The sequence below is a fragment of the Thermobia domestica genome, chromosome 3 (assembly GCF_964235325.1).
Source record: "Thermobia domestica chromosome 3, izTheDome1.hap1.1, whole genome shotgun sequence".
Lineage (NCBI taxonomy): Eukaryota > Metazoa > Arthropoda > Insecta > Zygentoma > Lepismatidae > Thermobia > Thermobia domestica.
Genome location: NC_137456.1, coordinates 211,288,825 through 211,302,430, shown reverse-complemented (window position 1 = coordinate 211,302,430; position 13,606 = coordinate 211,288,825). Strand labels below are relative to the sequence as shown.

The window sequence follows — 13,606 nt, the reverse complement described above, 5'->3', positions numbered from 1 at the left end:
CCGTTTTCTTCCCTTGAAATAGTTTATTCAATCCCTTTTAAATTTACTGGCATTCTTCTAGAGTTTTTATTTTAACCATAAACTGAAAATCCTCTTTATTGGCTTTATATCTTTGAACTACTCTGGGACAAAGTGATAAACAGTTATTACTATGCATAATAGTGTTATGTGAAACATGAAGAGACTGTACAGGACTTGAAAAGACAGTTTCTTGACTTCGTTCTTTATCCAGAATGTTGAACTGATAATAAAATTTTTTGGCTTCCTTCGCAGTGCCCAAATATTGCAGCCAGATATTCCACGATCCATCTTTGCTTTCTTTAGAGTAATAGAAGAACCACCCCCATTCTGCGACTTCAAACACTATAAATGGTTCTGAAAGAGTAACAGTCCACTTCTTCTTATGACCTGTTGCATCAAACACCGTTGAATCTGTTTCTCGTGGACAGCTGGAATGCTTAGATAGTAAGTGTTTTATCATATGGGGTTTTTTCAACACTTCACTGCATTGCGGCTCTGCGCATTTATAAGGCCTGAACTCACATATCTTCTCGTGGGCATCTTTCTCTGAACCCCGATGTATCTCATTGCAACCAGCTCTTCTGTTGACACAAGGAAGTGGCAACCTTCTCACAATCTCTTCAGCGAACAAGTTTCGATCTGTATCATCAATATCTGCAAAAGGTTCTTCACATTGTAGACATTTGCGAGAAGATTGTAGGCAGTTCTCGCAAATTTGGTGGTTCCTGACGCAAACATAAATTGGTGCTATAAGCATTTCCTTACATATCGGACATTCTAATATTTTCCACAAATCTTGCAGTGTGGCAATATCGAACACAAAATTTTCTGCACAGGTCCCCATTTTGGTAGATACGAGCAGCTGTAATTAAAAACGTGATATTTATTGTATGTGAACTCCATAAAAATAATTAATTTAAGCAAAATAAATCTTGACAACGAATGAATTAAGCTGGATCGCTAGTCACATTTAGGGTAAAACTTTCTCACTAGATGGCAGGGCACACTGCGACACATGCGATGTTGCCACATGAGTTACGAATAGAAAAGTGTTTAGAGACGATCACGTTTTATACATGCACACCTGAAGATTATAACAGTTCCAAATAAGAACTTTTATGACTATACAGAAACTGCAGGATTTTTTCAAGGGCGGGGAAGGGGCAGGGACACACATTGGCCGAGTTTCTACTCTTTTACCGAGTTTCTCGAAAATGTGATATGGTCTATCTGATCATTCCTAATAAATCAAAAAGATAAACAGAATTTTAAAAATCCCTCTTTCCTACTAATTGTAATGGAAAAAAGAGTCTTTACACAAAATTATTTAACACAAAACCTCACTAAAGGTCCCTTGTGGTGTAACAAAAAGGTACGGCAAAATTTCAGGGGTGGATTCCTTATGGGTAGACAAGCAAAAGAGTTAATATGACCATATATCAGGAAACGCACCATTACAGAAGTACGGCCATTGAGCCGTCTGATGCTGTGAAATAGACATTCTGGTCGCCCTTAATGTGACTCAATTTAAACATCAATAATACACCCCTTAATTAAGCTAGAAAGGCAATTTTGGTATCAATGAGTTCCTGAAGGGTGAAGCTTTCGACTGACATGTATTTCATGTACGTGAAGGATATCATGGTCGAGGAGGGTAACTATCTTATGCAAAAAAAACAAAAAACAGGTAGTTTCCTGCCACGGCCGCCATGGTACCTCCCCATCCATGAAATACATATCGGCGGAAAGCATCGTCCTTCAGGAAAACATTGATACCAAAATTGTCTTTCTACCTTAATTAGGGTGTGAGTTATTGAGGTTTTAATTGAGTCAGAGTAAGGAGCGATCAGAATGTGGCATTGAATGTGAATTTGACAGCATCAGGCGGCTCAATGGCCATAACTCTGTAACAATGGATTTCCTGACATATGGTCATATGAACATTTTTGTTTGTCTACCCATAAGGAATCCACCCCTAAAATTTTACGGTACTTTTTTTGTTACACCCTGTGTGTGTTTTTTTTTTCGGCTCATTTAGCCTAAAGAGCAGTACCGCAGAATGTAAAGTTCAAAATGAATAAATATAACACGAAAGGTAATGTTGTGTTTAGACAAGCAAAAAGACTGAATTCGGAAAACTTAAAGCTATCGTATTTCCAAAGCGTGAAAATGGGACATTTTTCTGAAACTCTCCAAGTACATATTACGTTTTATTCTCTATATACTATAGTGATATAAATAACACATATTACGTTTTTATGGTACACACTTGTTCACAAAAAGCAGGAAACTCGTTCAGAAACTAAGTCCGAAAAAGTGAGCCTAGATTCGTCACAATTCCCGCAAATCTATGCACAGGGAATTGCATTTTCCCTCCGTTCTTTATATAGACACTAGCTGCAAATCGTACTGTCATCCGAGCGATGTGAAAATGTAAAAACAAAATCAAACTACCGTACTTATTTCTGAGATTAATATTGATTGCACATCTCATGCACAGTTCTAATATGCAAAATCAACCATTATCTTAAATGGAAATTGCTGAAAACTACAGAAAATGGATATTTAAACCTCCAACTAGGAACCTGTGCTTAAAGTGATTCGATTATCAATATTATAACACAATCTCTTGTAAGTTGCGTCTGTGGTCAAGCGGGTTTAGTACTGCTACTAACATTTCAGAAACGAAGGCCGACGGTTCGAGCATCCGTGGGAAAAGTTAAAGTTTTTCTTCCTTTTTTTAAGTATATTAGAACTTTTTTTTAAATATAAATTTCTACTGTGAAGTGATTGGAAACACATTATCCGACGAACTGTCACTTTCCAAATCCCTGTCACATTTACTAGCCCGCCATGTCCATAATTCATATACGAAAACGCTAAAAATGAGAAATGTGAACACAGTTGAATACCTAAAACCACACATCCAAAATGAAAATTATTCATATATATATTTCGGGGGGCTGTGCTAACTTCATTCTTGGAAATGTAAACCTTCTACAAGATATTTCATTCACTTTACAATATTTTATTTGAATAAACATAAAATTTCGGGGGGGATCAAGCCCGGAAGTTAAAATACGCCTATATATATATATATATATATATATATATATATATATATATATATATATATATATATATATATATATATATATATATGCTTGTATTTTTTTACATTACAAAAACTTAGGGAACCTCATAATCTAGATTCTTATAAAGGAATTTGAACAATAATTTAGAAAATATGTACTGCTTAAAATCGGACTAAATCGCAATGCCAGTAATCTGTAATATCTTACATTTGTATTTATTTACATTGAATGTGTACTTGTTTTATACTGTATAGCATGAATATTAGCTGCTACATAAGAAACAATTATCTATAATTGAATTTAAGTAGGAAATCGATATAGTTATTATAAGAAGAAGCTTGTAAAAATGAAGTGTATAATAATGGTTGTATCTGAAATAGATGTTGCGTAATAGTGTAATTGCTTACCCCGCCAGCTTTGGAATACTGGGCTCTTCAAACTGTCCATCCTTAGGGATGCGCAGAGTCGAGTCGAGAGAGAATTTTCCTGACAAAATTCGAGTCGAGACACAGCTCTTCGAATAGAAAAATATACATTTGTCGAGTCGAGACATCACTTCTACAGCATATTGTCGAGACGAGACGGCCTCAAATTTTGTCTCGTGCGCATCCCTATCCATCCTACCTAGATAAAATCAATTTTGGGTGCGAATATTCAATTTCGTTTAACGAGAATAGTAATCTACGATACAGATTGAAGTGAGATATTGGCTTGAACTGCTTTATTACCCACTTAACCTTCGTATACTGCAATTATATTTAATTGTGGCATAAATATTTATTATTCTTAGAATGTAAACACTGAAAAATATATATTAATACGCAATGAGGAAGAACTCAATGGCCGTAGTAATTAACAAATTGGTTGCAAGTTTATTTAAAATTAACTCTCTTGAAATCTAAATCATCATTATTAGAAAGAAAGCAAGAGAACCGTTTTGTTAATTTGGACATATTATAAGAAATTGAGGAACGTGTATTTAATCGAACAGAACATATGAAACTAAATGGAATGGAATGTGGAACCGAACTTGAAAGAGGATAGAATGAAAAATGAAAGAATGCAATGGTTAACAGCAGTAGTCACTACTTACAGCAGATGAGTGAAATCTATCCCCCCCCCCCCCAAAAAAAAAAAAAGTTCAACAATTCTGAAACATAAGAGCGTCACATTTTCTTCGTTTCCTGACAAAATTGAAAAATGGATTTTGCATATTGTTCGTCTATATCCGTTCAATATAGTTAGCTAACAAACCAAGTACGTTCGACTGGCTAGACGTCAAGTAAGTGAAATTTATAGCCTATAGGAAGTTACGATACAGCGTTCACCGAAGTGACGCAGACTTTGAAGCTTCTGGTAGGTCCTATTTCGTAATGGATTTTAGGTCAGTGAGATTTCATTATACGTATCAGAAAGCTCTTTAACTCCATACTAAAGGCGTGTCGTATGATTTATTCAAATCGTCAGGTATTCGGACAACTATGAGCCCAATTCGTTTTGCTTCACTGCTCACAAGTTTAAAATATATTCTTACTTTTCCACGGAAACACAAACTGTTTTAATGCTTATTTTATTATGGGTGAAATGCACAATTCTGCAAGTAATAAAAATTTACATGTCCATCTCCGAGATTCGATTCCTCGTCCTTTGGCTAAGCAGTTCGACACGTAGACAAGTAGACTAATTGACGTTGTGTAACACCTTGCAGGAAAATCGATTTGAACTGCACGAAGGAAATTGAGGGCATTGATTATAGCTGGATTGAGGCAACTACCATGTGCTCCCATGTATTCATAATTTCGAAATATTTTATCCTTAAGTATTACAATGATGAATTGTTTCTACAGTACAGTTAATAACGGATCAACATATATTATTACACTTAAAAGAGGAAAATACAGATTTAGAGAATGTTTTCAAATGTGAACGTTGGATTGTGGGTTCGAACCTATCATCTTTGGTTGACTGTTTCCCGAAGATACACGAAGTTGAACTTAGGAAATGTTTACCTCAAAAGACCAATATTACACAGTCCAAGTTCAAAAACGTTCTTATAGCAACTATAGTGATTTCCTAATTAAATTTAATTTAGAGTTACCTCGTGCCGTAAGCGTCGGTGGACCATCGATGGGTAACTAGCGACCTCTCGCCAAAATATGATGGCCCCACTGCAACGATCCGCGGTGGCCCCACTTCCGTTTTGAAAATTATACCACCAGTGGGCCACCGGTGGCACAGACGCGACGAAATGCCAATGAATTACAAAATTACTCCACCAAAATATGTCAAATAGCCTATATGAATGATTCATTTACATTGAGATGAGTCTAAAAAGCACTTACAAAATATATATACAGTTCTCCCGGAATGGCGCGAAACAGCAACCTTGTGATGTAGAAGCATGGGTTACTCTTGACCCCGGAGCTTACTTTAGGAATGTTCGTCAGGAAAAACAAATATATAATAATAAACGCATGCACATGACTGGCGATAAGTCGTTTCGGTCCCTTCGCCGATTCGAAAGACGGACCGAAAAGAAGTCATCGCCGCTACGTGGTGGTAACTGCAACACCCCTACTCTAGATGTCTGTTTCGACTCGACGAAACCCTGCCGCTAGGGACACACTAGCGGCAACCTTTCGATGCGTCGCTATATCGGCGATCGACATTTACCGGCAAGTGAACCATTAGATGTTAGCGACGTTAACGGCATGGGGTCAAGTTTCATCTCAGAAATGTGAGATATTCTATTTTGGCATAAATTTTAAGTCCTCTCCTCTGTTAGGATACGCATCTTAATAAAAATGGCGTGACAACAAGCCAGTCCGCGCAAGGCACCCTAAAATGTTCTAGGAGCGGCTATCTTCATGATTGCTATATATTATGTTTGGTATTTCTGTTTGTATTCATTTCGTAAGTCAGCGGGCGGCCCCCTGCCCCCTTCGGGTGCCCATGGGTCAGAGGTAGGTGAAAATGTTAACTAATAAAAATCATTTCAAACGGTTAAGCCATTTTTTGTTCTGATAGACAACATCTTTTTCATTTGTATCATATGTAGGTTGATACAGATTAATAGCATTATTACTGTCTTATTATTTATTTCATTTTTACCATATACTCAACGTTTAAGTCCTTTAGGCTAAAGAAGACTGGTGATTTATGCAAATAAATTCTAGTTCAAGTAAAATTTTAATGGACCCTTAACGGGAATTGAACCCGCGACTATAAGACCCAACATCGAACGCGAAAACAAAACTGACTTACCGAACGTTCCTCAGTAACTGATTTTTTCATTTGTAATTGTTTTACTCAGTTTTATAGTTTTAGTAGTGCCTCTTTAACAACAAGGGACGAACACAGAATTATCATAGATAGATAAAAACACAAGCCTCTCCCAGCTCGAATAGAACCCGGTACCCCGTACACCAAAGGCACACGTGCTAACCACTGGACTATCTGTGTAGGGTAAACAAAGGAGCAGAAATAAATATATATTGCACATCCGACGAAACGCAAACGTCCCAATGAAAGCAATATTAAAGGAAAAAATTGAAAAACTTAGTGAGCTCTTGAAAGAGCTCGAAGGTCACCTGGGTATGAAGACAAATCTTTATTCAGGTATTAATATATCGTATAATCGCCGTTAGCTTCGATGACACATCTTAATCTTCTTGATAATGAGTTAACCAAGCTAGCGACATATTGCTGTCCTGTGCTATTTTTTCCCACGCGTCAGAAACTAGCTCCCAAAGTGTGTCAGCTGTTCTTGGTGGGAGATCAGGACAATTTTCGTGTAGAGTTCTTGTAACTTCCGCCCATAGATTTTCCATTGGGTTCAAGTCAGATCCTCTTGGAACCCAGTCGACTAACTCAACATTGGGTTCCTCTTGAAACCAGGCTTGAACTAGATGTGAATCATGTATTGAGCTATAATCCTGTTGAACTTCTACAATTCCGTCTTCAAATAAATTTCTCGCAGCGAGGAGCAAGCCATACTGCACAATATCCAGATACTTCTGGCTGTTCAATCGGCCTTCTATACGGTGTAATTCACTAACTGTATCCTTACACAGCCATCCCCAGCAGTGAATAGTAACATGCCCGATTCGATGCGTTCTGTGCATGTACTGTGGATCGTAACGTTTTCCTGTGGGTCTATATACAAGCCGAGGACCATCATTTGCTGAAGAGAATATCTTTTCGTCTGTGAAGATTACATGATCCCAGTTACGTCCAATATTTGCCTCAGCAAATGCTAGTCAATCAACTTTATGACTATCCGTCAATTGCTCCTTACACGCGGCTCGATATACGTGAAGCCCTGCATCTTTAAGGCGTCGCAGAGCAGTGAGGAAGGAGCCAGGAAAACGAGACGCTATCACTAACTGCCGGGATGACATGAAAGGATTGCGACGGCTTACATCAGCTAGGGCCCGATCTTGTTGTGGGGTTGAAACCCTTTGAAGGCCAATGCCAGGTACTCTAGACACGTTACCTGTTTCTGAGTATTTATTCCAAAATGCAATTCCCTGTGTATAGATCTGCGGGAATTGTGTCGGATCTAGGATCACTTTTTTGGACTTAGTTTCTGAACGAGTTTCCAACTTTTTGTGAACAGGTGTGTACCATCACTAAAATTGCTAGCTAGGTAGCTACTTCAAGTCGGAACACTAAGCACAAAATGAAAACTTCACCACGAGACACAGAAAACAAAAGCCTACCATGATCACAAGACGAAAATTTATGAAAAACTGAGGAAAAATTTAAAGTAATAGTTTTTTTTTTCTTTTCTTTATTTATTTTGCTTAAATGCTACCAGAATATCAGATCTTTCTTGCTCGACGACTATAATCTACACTAGACTTACTCCAACGAATATCGTGAAACGTCCTGTGAACAATTTGTTGTTTATTTCTTTTTCAACTTTCAGAAGTATAATTGCTGTGATATAAAAGAGAGTACCATAAATATTTAATGCTTTCACCTTGTTTTATTGTTGCCTACAGATACATTGTTTAGGTAGATTTAGAGATGCATGTCGGCATGTATATTACTATAATTACCTTCAAAGAATTGCCCATGTGATTTAATGCATTGTTCCAACGTTTATCCTACTGTTGAAACGTTTCGAAACACTTCTGGAGCAATATTTATCATGTTTTCCTCCCACGTACTGTCCTTGACTTCATTGACGTCACTGAATCGTTTCCTTTTCAGACTCTTCATCAGGCGCGTAAACAAAAATGTCAAAGGGCGCGAAATCTGGTGAGTACGGGTCATGGGACACAAGCACAATTTTGTTCTTTGCCTAGAGCTGTCACACTGACATGGATATGTGATTTGGGACATTACCGTGGTGCTATAACCACATTTCACTTCTCTACAATTCTGAACTCTGCATCGTATACTTTCATGCAATCTTCTCAAGACATCCAAACGAAATTACTAATTCACTGTTTGTTCTTGGAGAAGAAATTCCTTTTAGACAATCCAATTCACATAAAAAAGTCAACATTATTTTCATATTGGATCGAACTTGACGTGGTGTCTTGCAACCTGATGAATTTGGAGTTTTCCACTAAATGAATGCTTGTTTTGATTCAGGGTCGTACTTATAGCACGGACTCATTCACAGTCACATTTCGCTAGAGATTTCGATCTTTGTGCAGTTCAGTTTTCAGAGCATGTGCTAACTATATGCCTAAAAGAAGGATCTAACAGAATATTTTAATGTCTCATCTATTGATAATCAAGTGTGTGTTAATACATTAGAATGATAGATAATATTCAGAAACATTTACAGAATTACTTTCGACAAACTGGATGCTTTCGATTATCTAGAATCAATATTAACACACGAAAACCATATTCACAACAAAACTAAATATGGAATGAAAGCAAGGAATTCGTGAAATTTTAGACTAAATTCTTTTGTTTTTGCGAATTCTGTCAAGGAATTTGAAGGTTAAAATTTATATATATATATAACGATAATTATGCGTGTTGTGCTGCATGGTTAGCAAAAGACCCAAAGAGACGGGAATTGGGAAACTTCATAATGAGAAACAGCATATTTTGTACCTTATAGCAAAGATTGTTAGGGTCATCAAGAATAGGAGGCTCAGGTGGGCAGGTCATATATCCAGAATAGAATAAAGTAGAAACACTTTTGAAATTTCAACTGAAACCCAATCGGAGAAAAGACCTATGTGCAGATAGGAGGACAATATTAAGATGGATCTCGCAGAAATAGGGTTATAAACTACAAACTGGATCTAGTTAACTAAGGATAGAAGTCAATGGAGAGCATTTGTGAATGCATCATTGAACCTTTGAGTTCTGTAGGCCATGGAATTAGTTACTTACATTAATTTGATCCTTTTTCTAATTTGCTACGTTCACAAATGATCGTATTTTAAAAGTAGGAAGAATATGAAGAGTTTTCTAAAATTCATATATCATTTAGAAACAGTCATCCTCATATGCAATTACTTGTATGTTAATATTTATATTTGATCTGCTAATTATTAAAACTTTTGATTTGAGAGAATACATTCGCAATCTAAAGCATTCCTAAAAGTATGAAACCTTGCTTATTATTTTAGAAAGTAGAAAGCAATGTTGCCAGATCTAAAGATTAGAAAGTAGCGAGGTTGTGCTCCAAAAGTAGCGGATTTGAACTATTTTTAGCCAATACATAAAAATGTCAGACATCAGATGTCTGAATTAGCAAAGGTTAGGTGGGGACAGTAATTTCGGATTGTTGGTAATGGTCTGTCACGGAAACTCCCTACTACATCTACAATAGTAGAACTGCAGTATGCTATGACTGGGCAGACCCATGGTGGAAAGACTACAAGGTGGTTGCATGCGCATGTCGCCTGTAGCGCTGTCGTGGCTGTGACGTCATCTGGTTTGCAAGAGACAACGGGGAAAGGCGCGGCTTAAGTGGAAATTCTTTGTTACTGTGTTCTGTTAAATGATATCGAGAATGCCTAACTGTGCAGTGTACGACTGTAGTAATTATTACAGAAAAACTAAAGAAACTAATATAAAATACTTTAGATTTCCTCAAAAAAAAGGGGGGGGGGGAATGTCTCCAGAAATGAATTTTAGCTTGCAGGCGACAGGACAAAATAAACCTAAAAATATGGTTAAATTTTACATAAAAATAATAAATAAATGCAATGTTAGATGAAATTTTATAAACACGTTTTCATTATGTAGTTTCTTTTTAGTATTAATAGCATGTAATAGTAGTATATAGGGCTACAGTAGCTTATGTTGATTCTTCATACAAATATCCAATAGTATGATTTAAAAAGACGAACTTCGAGGTAAGACCCGGGTTCAAAATCATGAGGGAGGGGGTGCGACAGAGGTGATCATTTCTATCATCATTTCCTTCTACATAAGATATTGAGACAAAATTTTCCCCACAGAGGCAGGCATGTAATTCGAGAAGGGACGCACGATGATCTAGGGGGCTTGCCTCCCTCGAGTTACTCATATGGAGAACATTGAACGCGCTAAAGTAGTTCGGATCCCATTTCATTCTCGAGGTCTGCAATAGCTGTAGCCTCGGTGCTCAAACGGGACATTGCACTTCAAATTAACTAACGAGTGGAATGTTCGTAATAACGATTAACGGTTACAAAGATATATAACAATGTATTAGATCAAGAGAATAAAGTATCCACCTACCATGTCAGGGCGACACTGTCGGGACATTTTTACACTCAGATTTTGAAATTTTTGTTCATTTTAATCATAACTTTGGATACTTACATATACATATTTAGGGCCCCCCTCCAGAATTACAAAATTAAGAATTACAAAATTTAAAAATATGGTAGATTCTCGAACAATCAAGGAAGCACTGTGGCTGAATGGCAGAACGCTCAGCTCTGGTGCAAGGAGTATTGGTCCTCTTCTAGGTCAAGAGAGTTTGTGGTGGGCAACATCGTGTCCGTGAGTTTCTCGTGGTACTCCCGCATTTTCATTCCACCAAATTCCACATAATTATTCACTTGCATTTATCTTATGTCTTCTTTAGTCCACGGGACAGAAAAGAAAAAACTTGATGTAATTTTATGGTTTATATGTTTTCTAGTCTAGTTGTAACACCCCTAGATTGTCTTCACCTATCCCTAGTACTTTGTTTCTTGCTTGAAATAGTCATGTTGTTGCAATTTCTTTGTTTGAGGTGCTTTATATATACATATTTATTTCTATATTTTTTTAGAACATTATAGTATATGTAACGTTCTATTTCGTACAAATGTTTAATAATAGACCTACAATTTGTCGTGGCGTAAATTTTGACACTAATATTCAGAGAACTGTCAATTTCACCAATTCTTTTGTTCAAATATAAATTCTATAAATAAACAAACCATCAGCGATTTCAAATAAGATTATTTTTTCTATATAAATCAAAAATAAAAGCGATGTTTAAAATATTAAATACGTGCGTCTCTTCTCAATAAAGTTTTTAACCTTCTGTGAGATTCTGATGAAAACCATGAATTCGCCCCTTAGATATTCTCAAAATTTATATGTCATCAGTAAACAATTCTCTTTCAAGCAAAATAATAATAATAGTAAATCGAAACTGATCAATGTGTTACGAAAATATACTTGAGCATAATAATGAAATGCGTTAACGACACACTGTGTTATAGACTATTGAGGCCTCTACATACTCGAGTGTATTACTTAAGATGTTTATAAAAGAAAAGAAAGAAAGAAAGAAAAACCAGAAAATGTAGTGAGCAATATTGGCTTGTTCAAGCTTCAAAGTTGTTTGATATGAACTGATATTGCAGTTTCTTTTGCTATTGTAAATATCTTCCTTTGAATTAACTTAGCTTAATCATTGATTACATTACGTTTATATAATTACTGTTTGTTCTAAAATTTTCACTTCGTTGAAGATCACTACAAATACAAGAGAAGTTTGCGTGTGAAATACCAGCGAGCAAGCGCTTGTTAAAAGTTCATCTGCCTCTCGTTGACCACGTCTGCGACCAAGATGACGTCATGCGCCAGAGAGACAAGAATGTAGCACTGCATTGCATCCACCTTGTAGTCTTTCCACCATGGGCAGACCGTGATAGTATAAAATGGACGACTTTTCTGGTTTTCAAGGAGACATGTTTGCTTAAATCAGTTTTGTGCTCTCTGAAATACACTCTTCAAGGTTTACAGCATGTTTATTCACTGTAATTCCTCACTTCTGTAATTCATTTGCTAAATTCTTGATCTGAGAGACATAAATTTTCGAAGATTTATTGTTAAGTCCATTTATGTATTATGATAGCGTGGACAATACAGCAACACAATTAAACTTTCGATGTTCATATTTACACAGATCCGCATAACTACCTGGCCCAGGCATTAATCGCGACAGCAATATAGTCAGTGATACTGGAACAGCGCAAACTTAACAAAAGTCAACGAAAACAAGAATTGAATTAATATCAAACATTTTAGTTTTAGTAAAACTGTTGTTCGTGATCAGAATACTCAACGAACAAAACTTTCATTGCATTATAAATTTATAAAACTAATAATTTTTTTTATTTCATATATAAAAATAAACACGTATCGCATTCTTAAGAGTTATAGCCTGCAAATAATTAAAAGTAGCCCAAAAAGTAGCGTATCACCCAATTCGAAATTTTGGTAGCGAGTTCATTTAAAAAATCGCCCAATCCGCTACTTGTAGCCTAATCTGACAACATTGGTATTAATTTCGACACTTCATCGTCTTTCATAGTTTCTTTGTTTCATATGGACTTCACTTGAAGTAAAATCGGTAACTTATAATGACATTACCTGTAAATCATTCAAGCTGTATTATAACATCCCAAACTCTTAAGTCCAAATGAAGAAGTAATGTAAAATTGATGAACACCCATAATAGAAACAGAAGAACATGCCAAATACTTAACGAGAAAATTTTACTTCAATCATTATGTCTCCACTTCACTCTACTGAAGTAGATATTCAGGAAATTAACTTGAACTAATTTGTGTTCACATTGTTGGCATGGATACATAATTATTTCCTATAACACCACTAAAATTCCCATTGTTTTATAACAAACAATATTAAACTAGTAAACTTATTATGATACCGTGCAAAATGAGTGAAATTGCAATTATTGGGCTCTTGCGATTAATATGATCGATTGATGATTAACGTGTGTCTTCCCTCATCCAACAATTAAAAAACCATGACGAAAGAAGTTTTGAGTCCGCGATTAGAATAAAATATCTTCGTCTGCATTGCACCGCTTGTTCCCAGACAAGTTCCCCGTCACTAAGAAATGTTCGAAATTCCAGATGTTGAAGTCGGTGGGAGAAATGTCAGTAGAATACGGTGGGTGAGAAAAGGTTTCAAATCATAACTAATGGACAGTCTATACCTCCTTTGAGAGACATATGGTACATTTTCCTACAACATGATAACATCATGTAATATCA

The 13,606-nt window shown here is 36.2% G+C and overlaps 1 protein-coding gene across 1 annotated transcript; it reads right to left on the bottom strand.

Annotated features, from left to right (window-relative positions):
• Positions 1 to 9: 9 nt before the first annotated feature.
• LOC145681576 (E3 ubiquitin-protein ligase Siah1-like) lies at positions 10 to 13,172 on the bottom strand. Its single transcript, XM_081753211.1, has 2 exons — positions 12,957 to 13,172; positions 10 to 883 (listed from the first exon to the last, which is right to left on the bottom strand). Exon 2 carries the CDS (start codon positions 863 to 865, stop codon positions 44 to 46), a length of 822 nt encoding a protein of 273 aa, XP_081609337.1. The 5' UTR covers positions 866 to 883; positions 12,957 to 13,172; the 3' UTR covers positions 10 to 43.
• Positions 13,173 to 13,606: the final 434 nt, after the last annotated feature.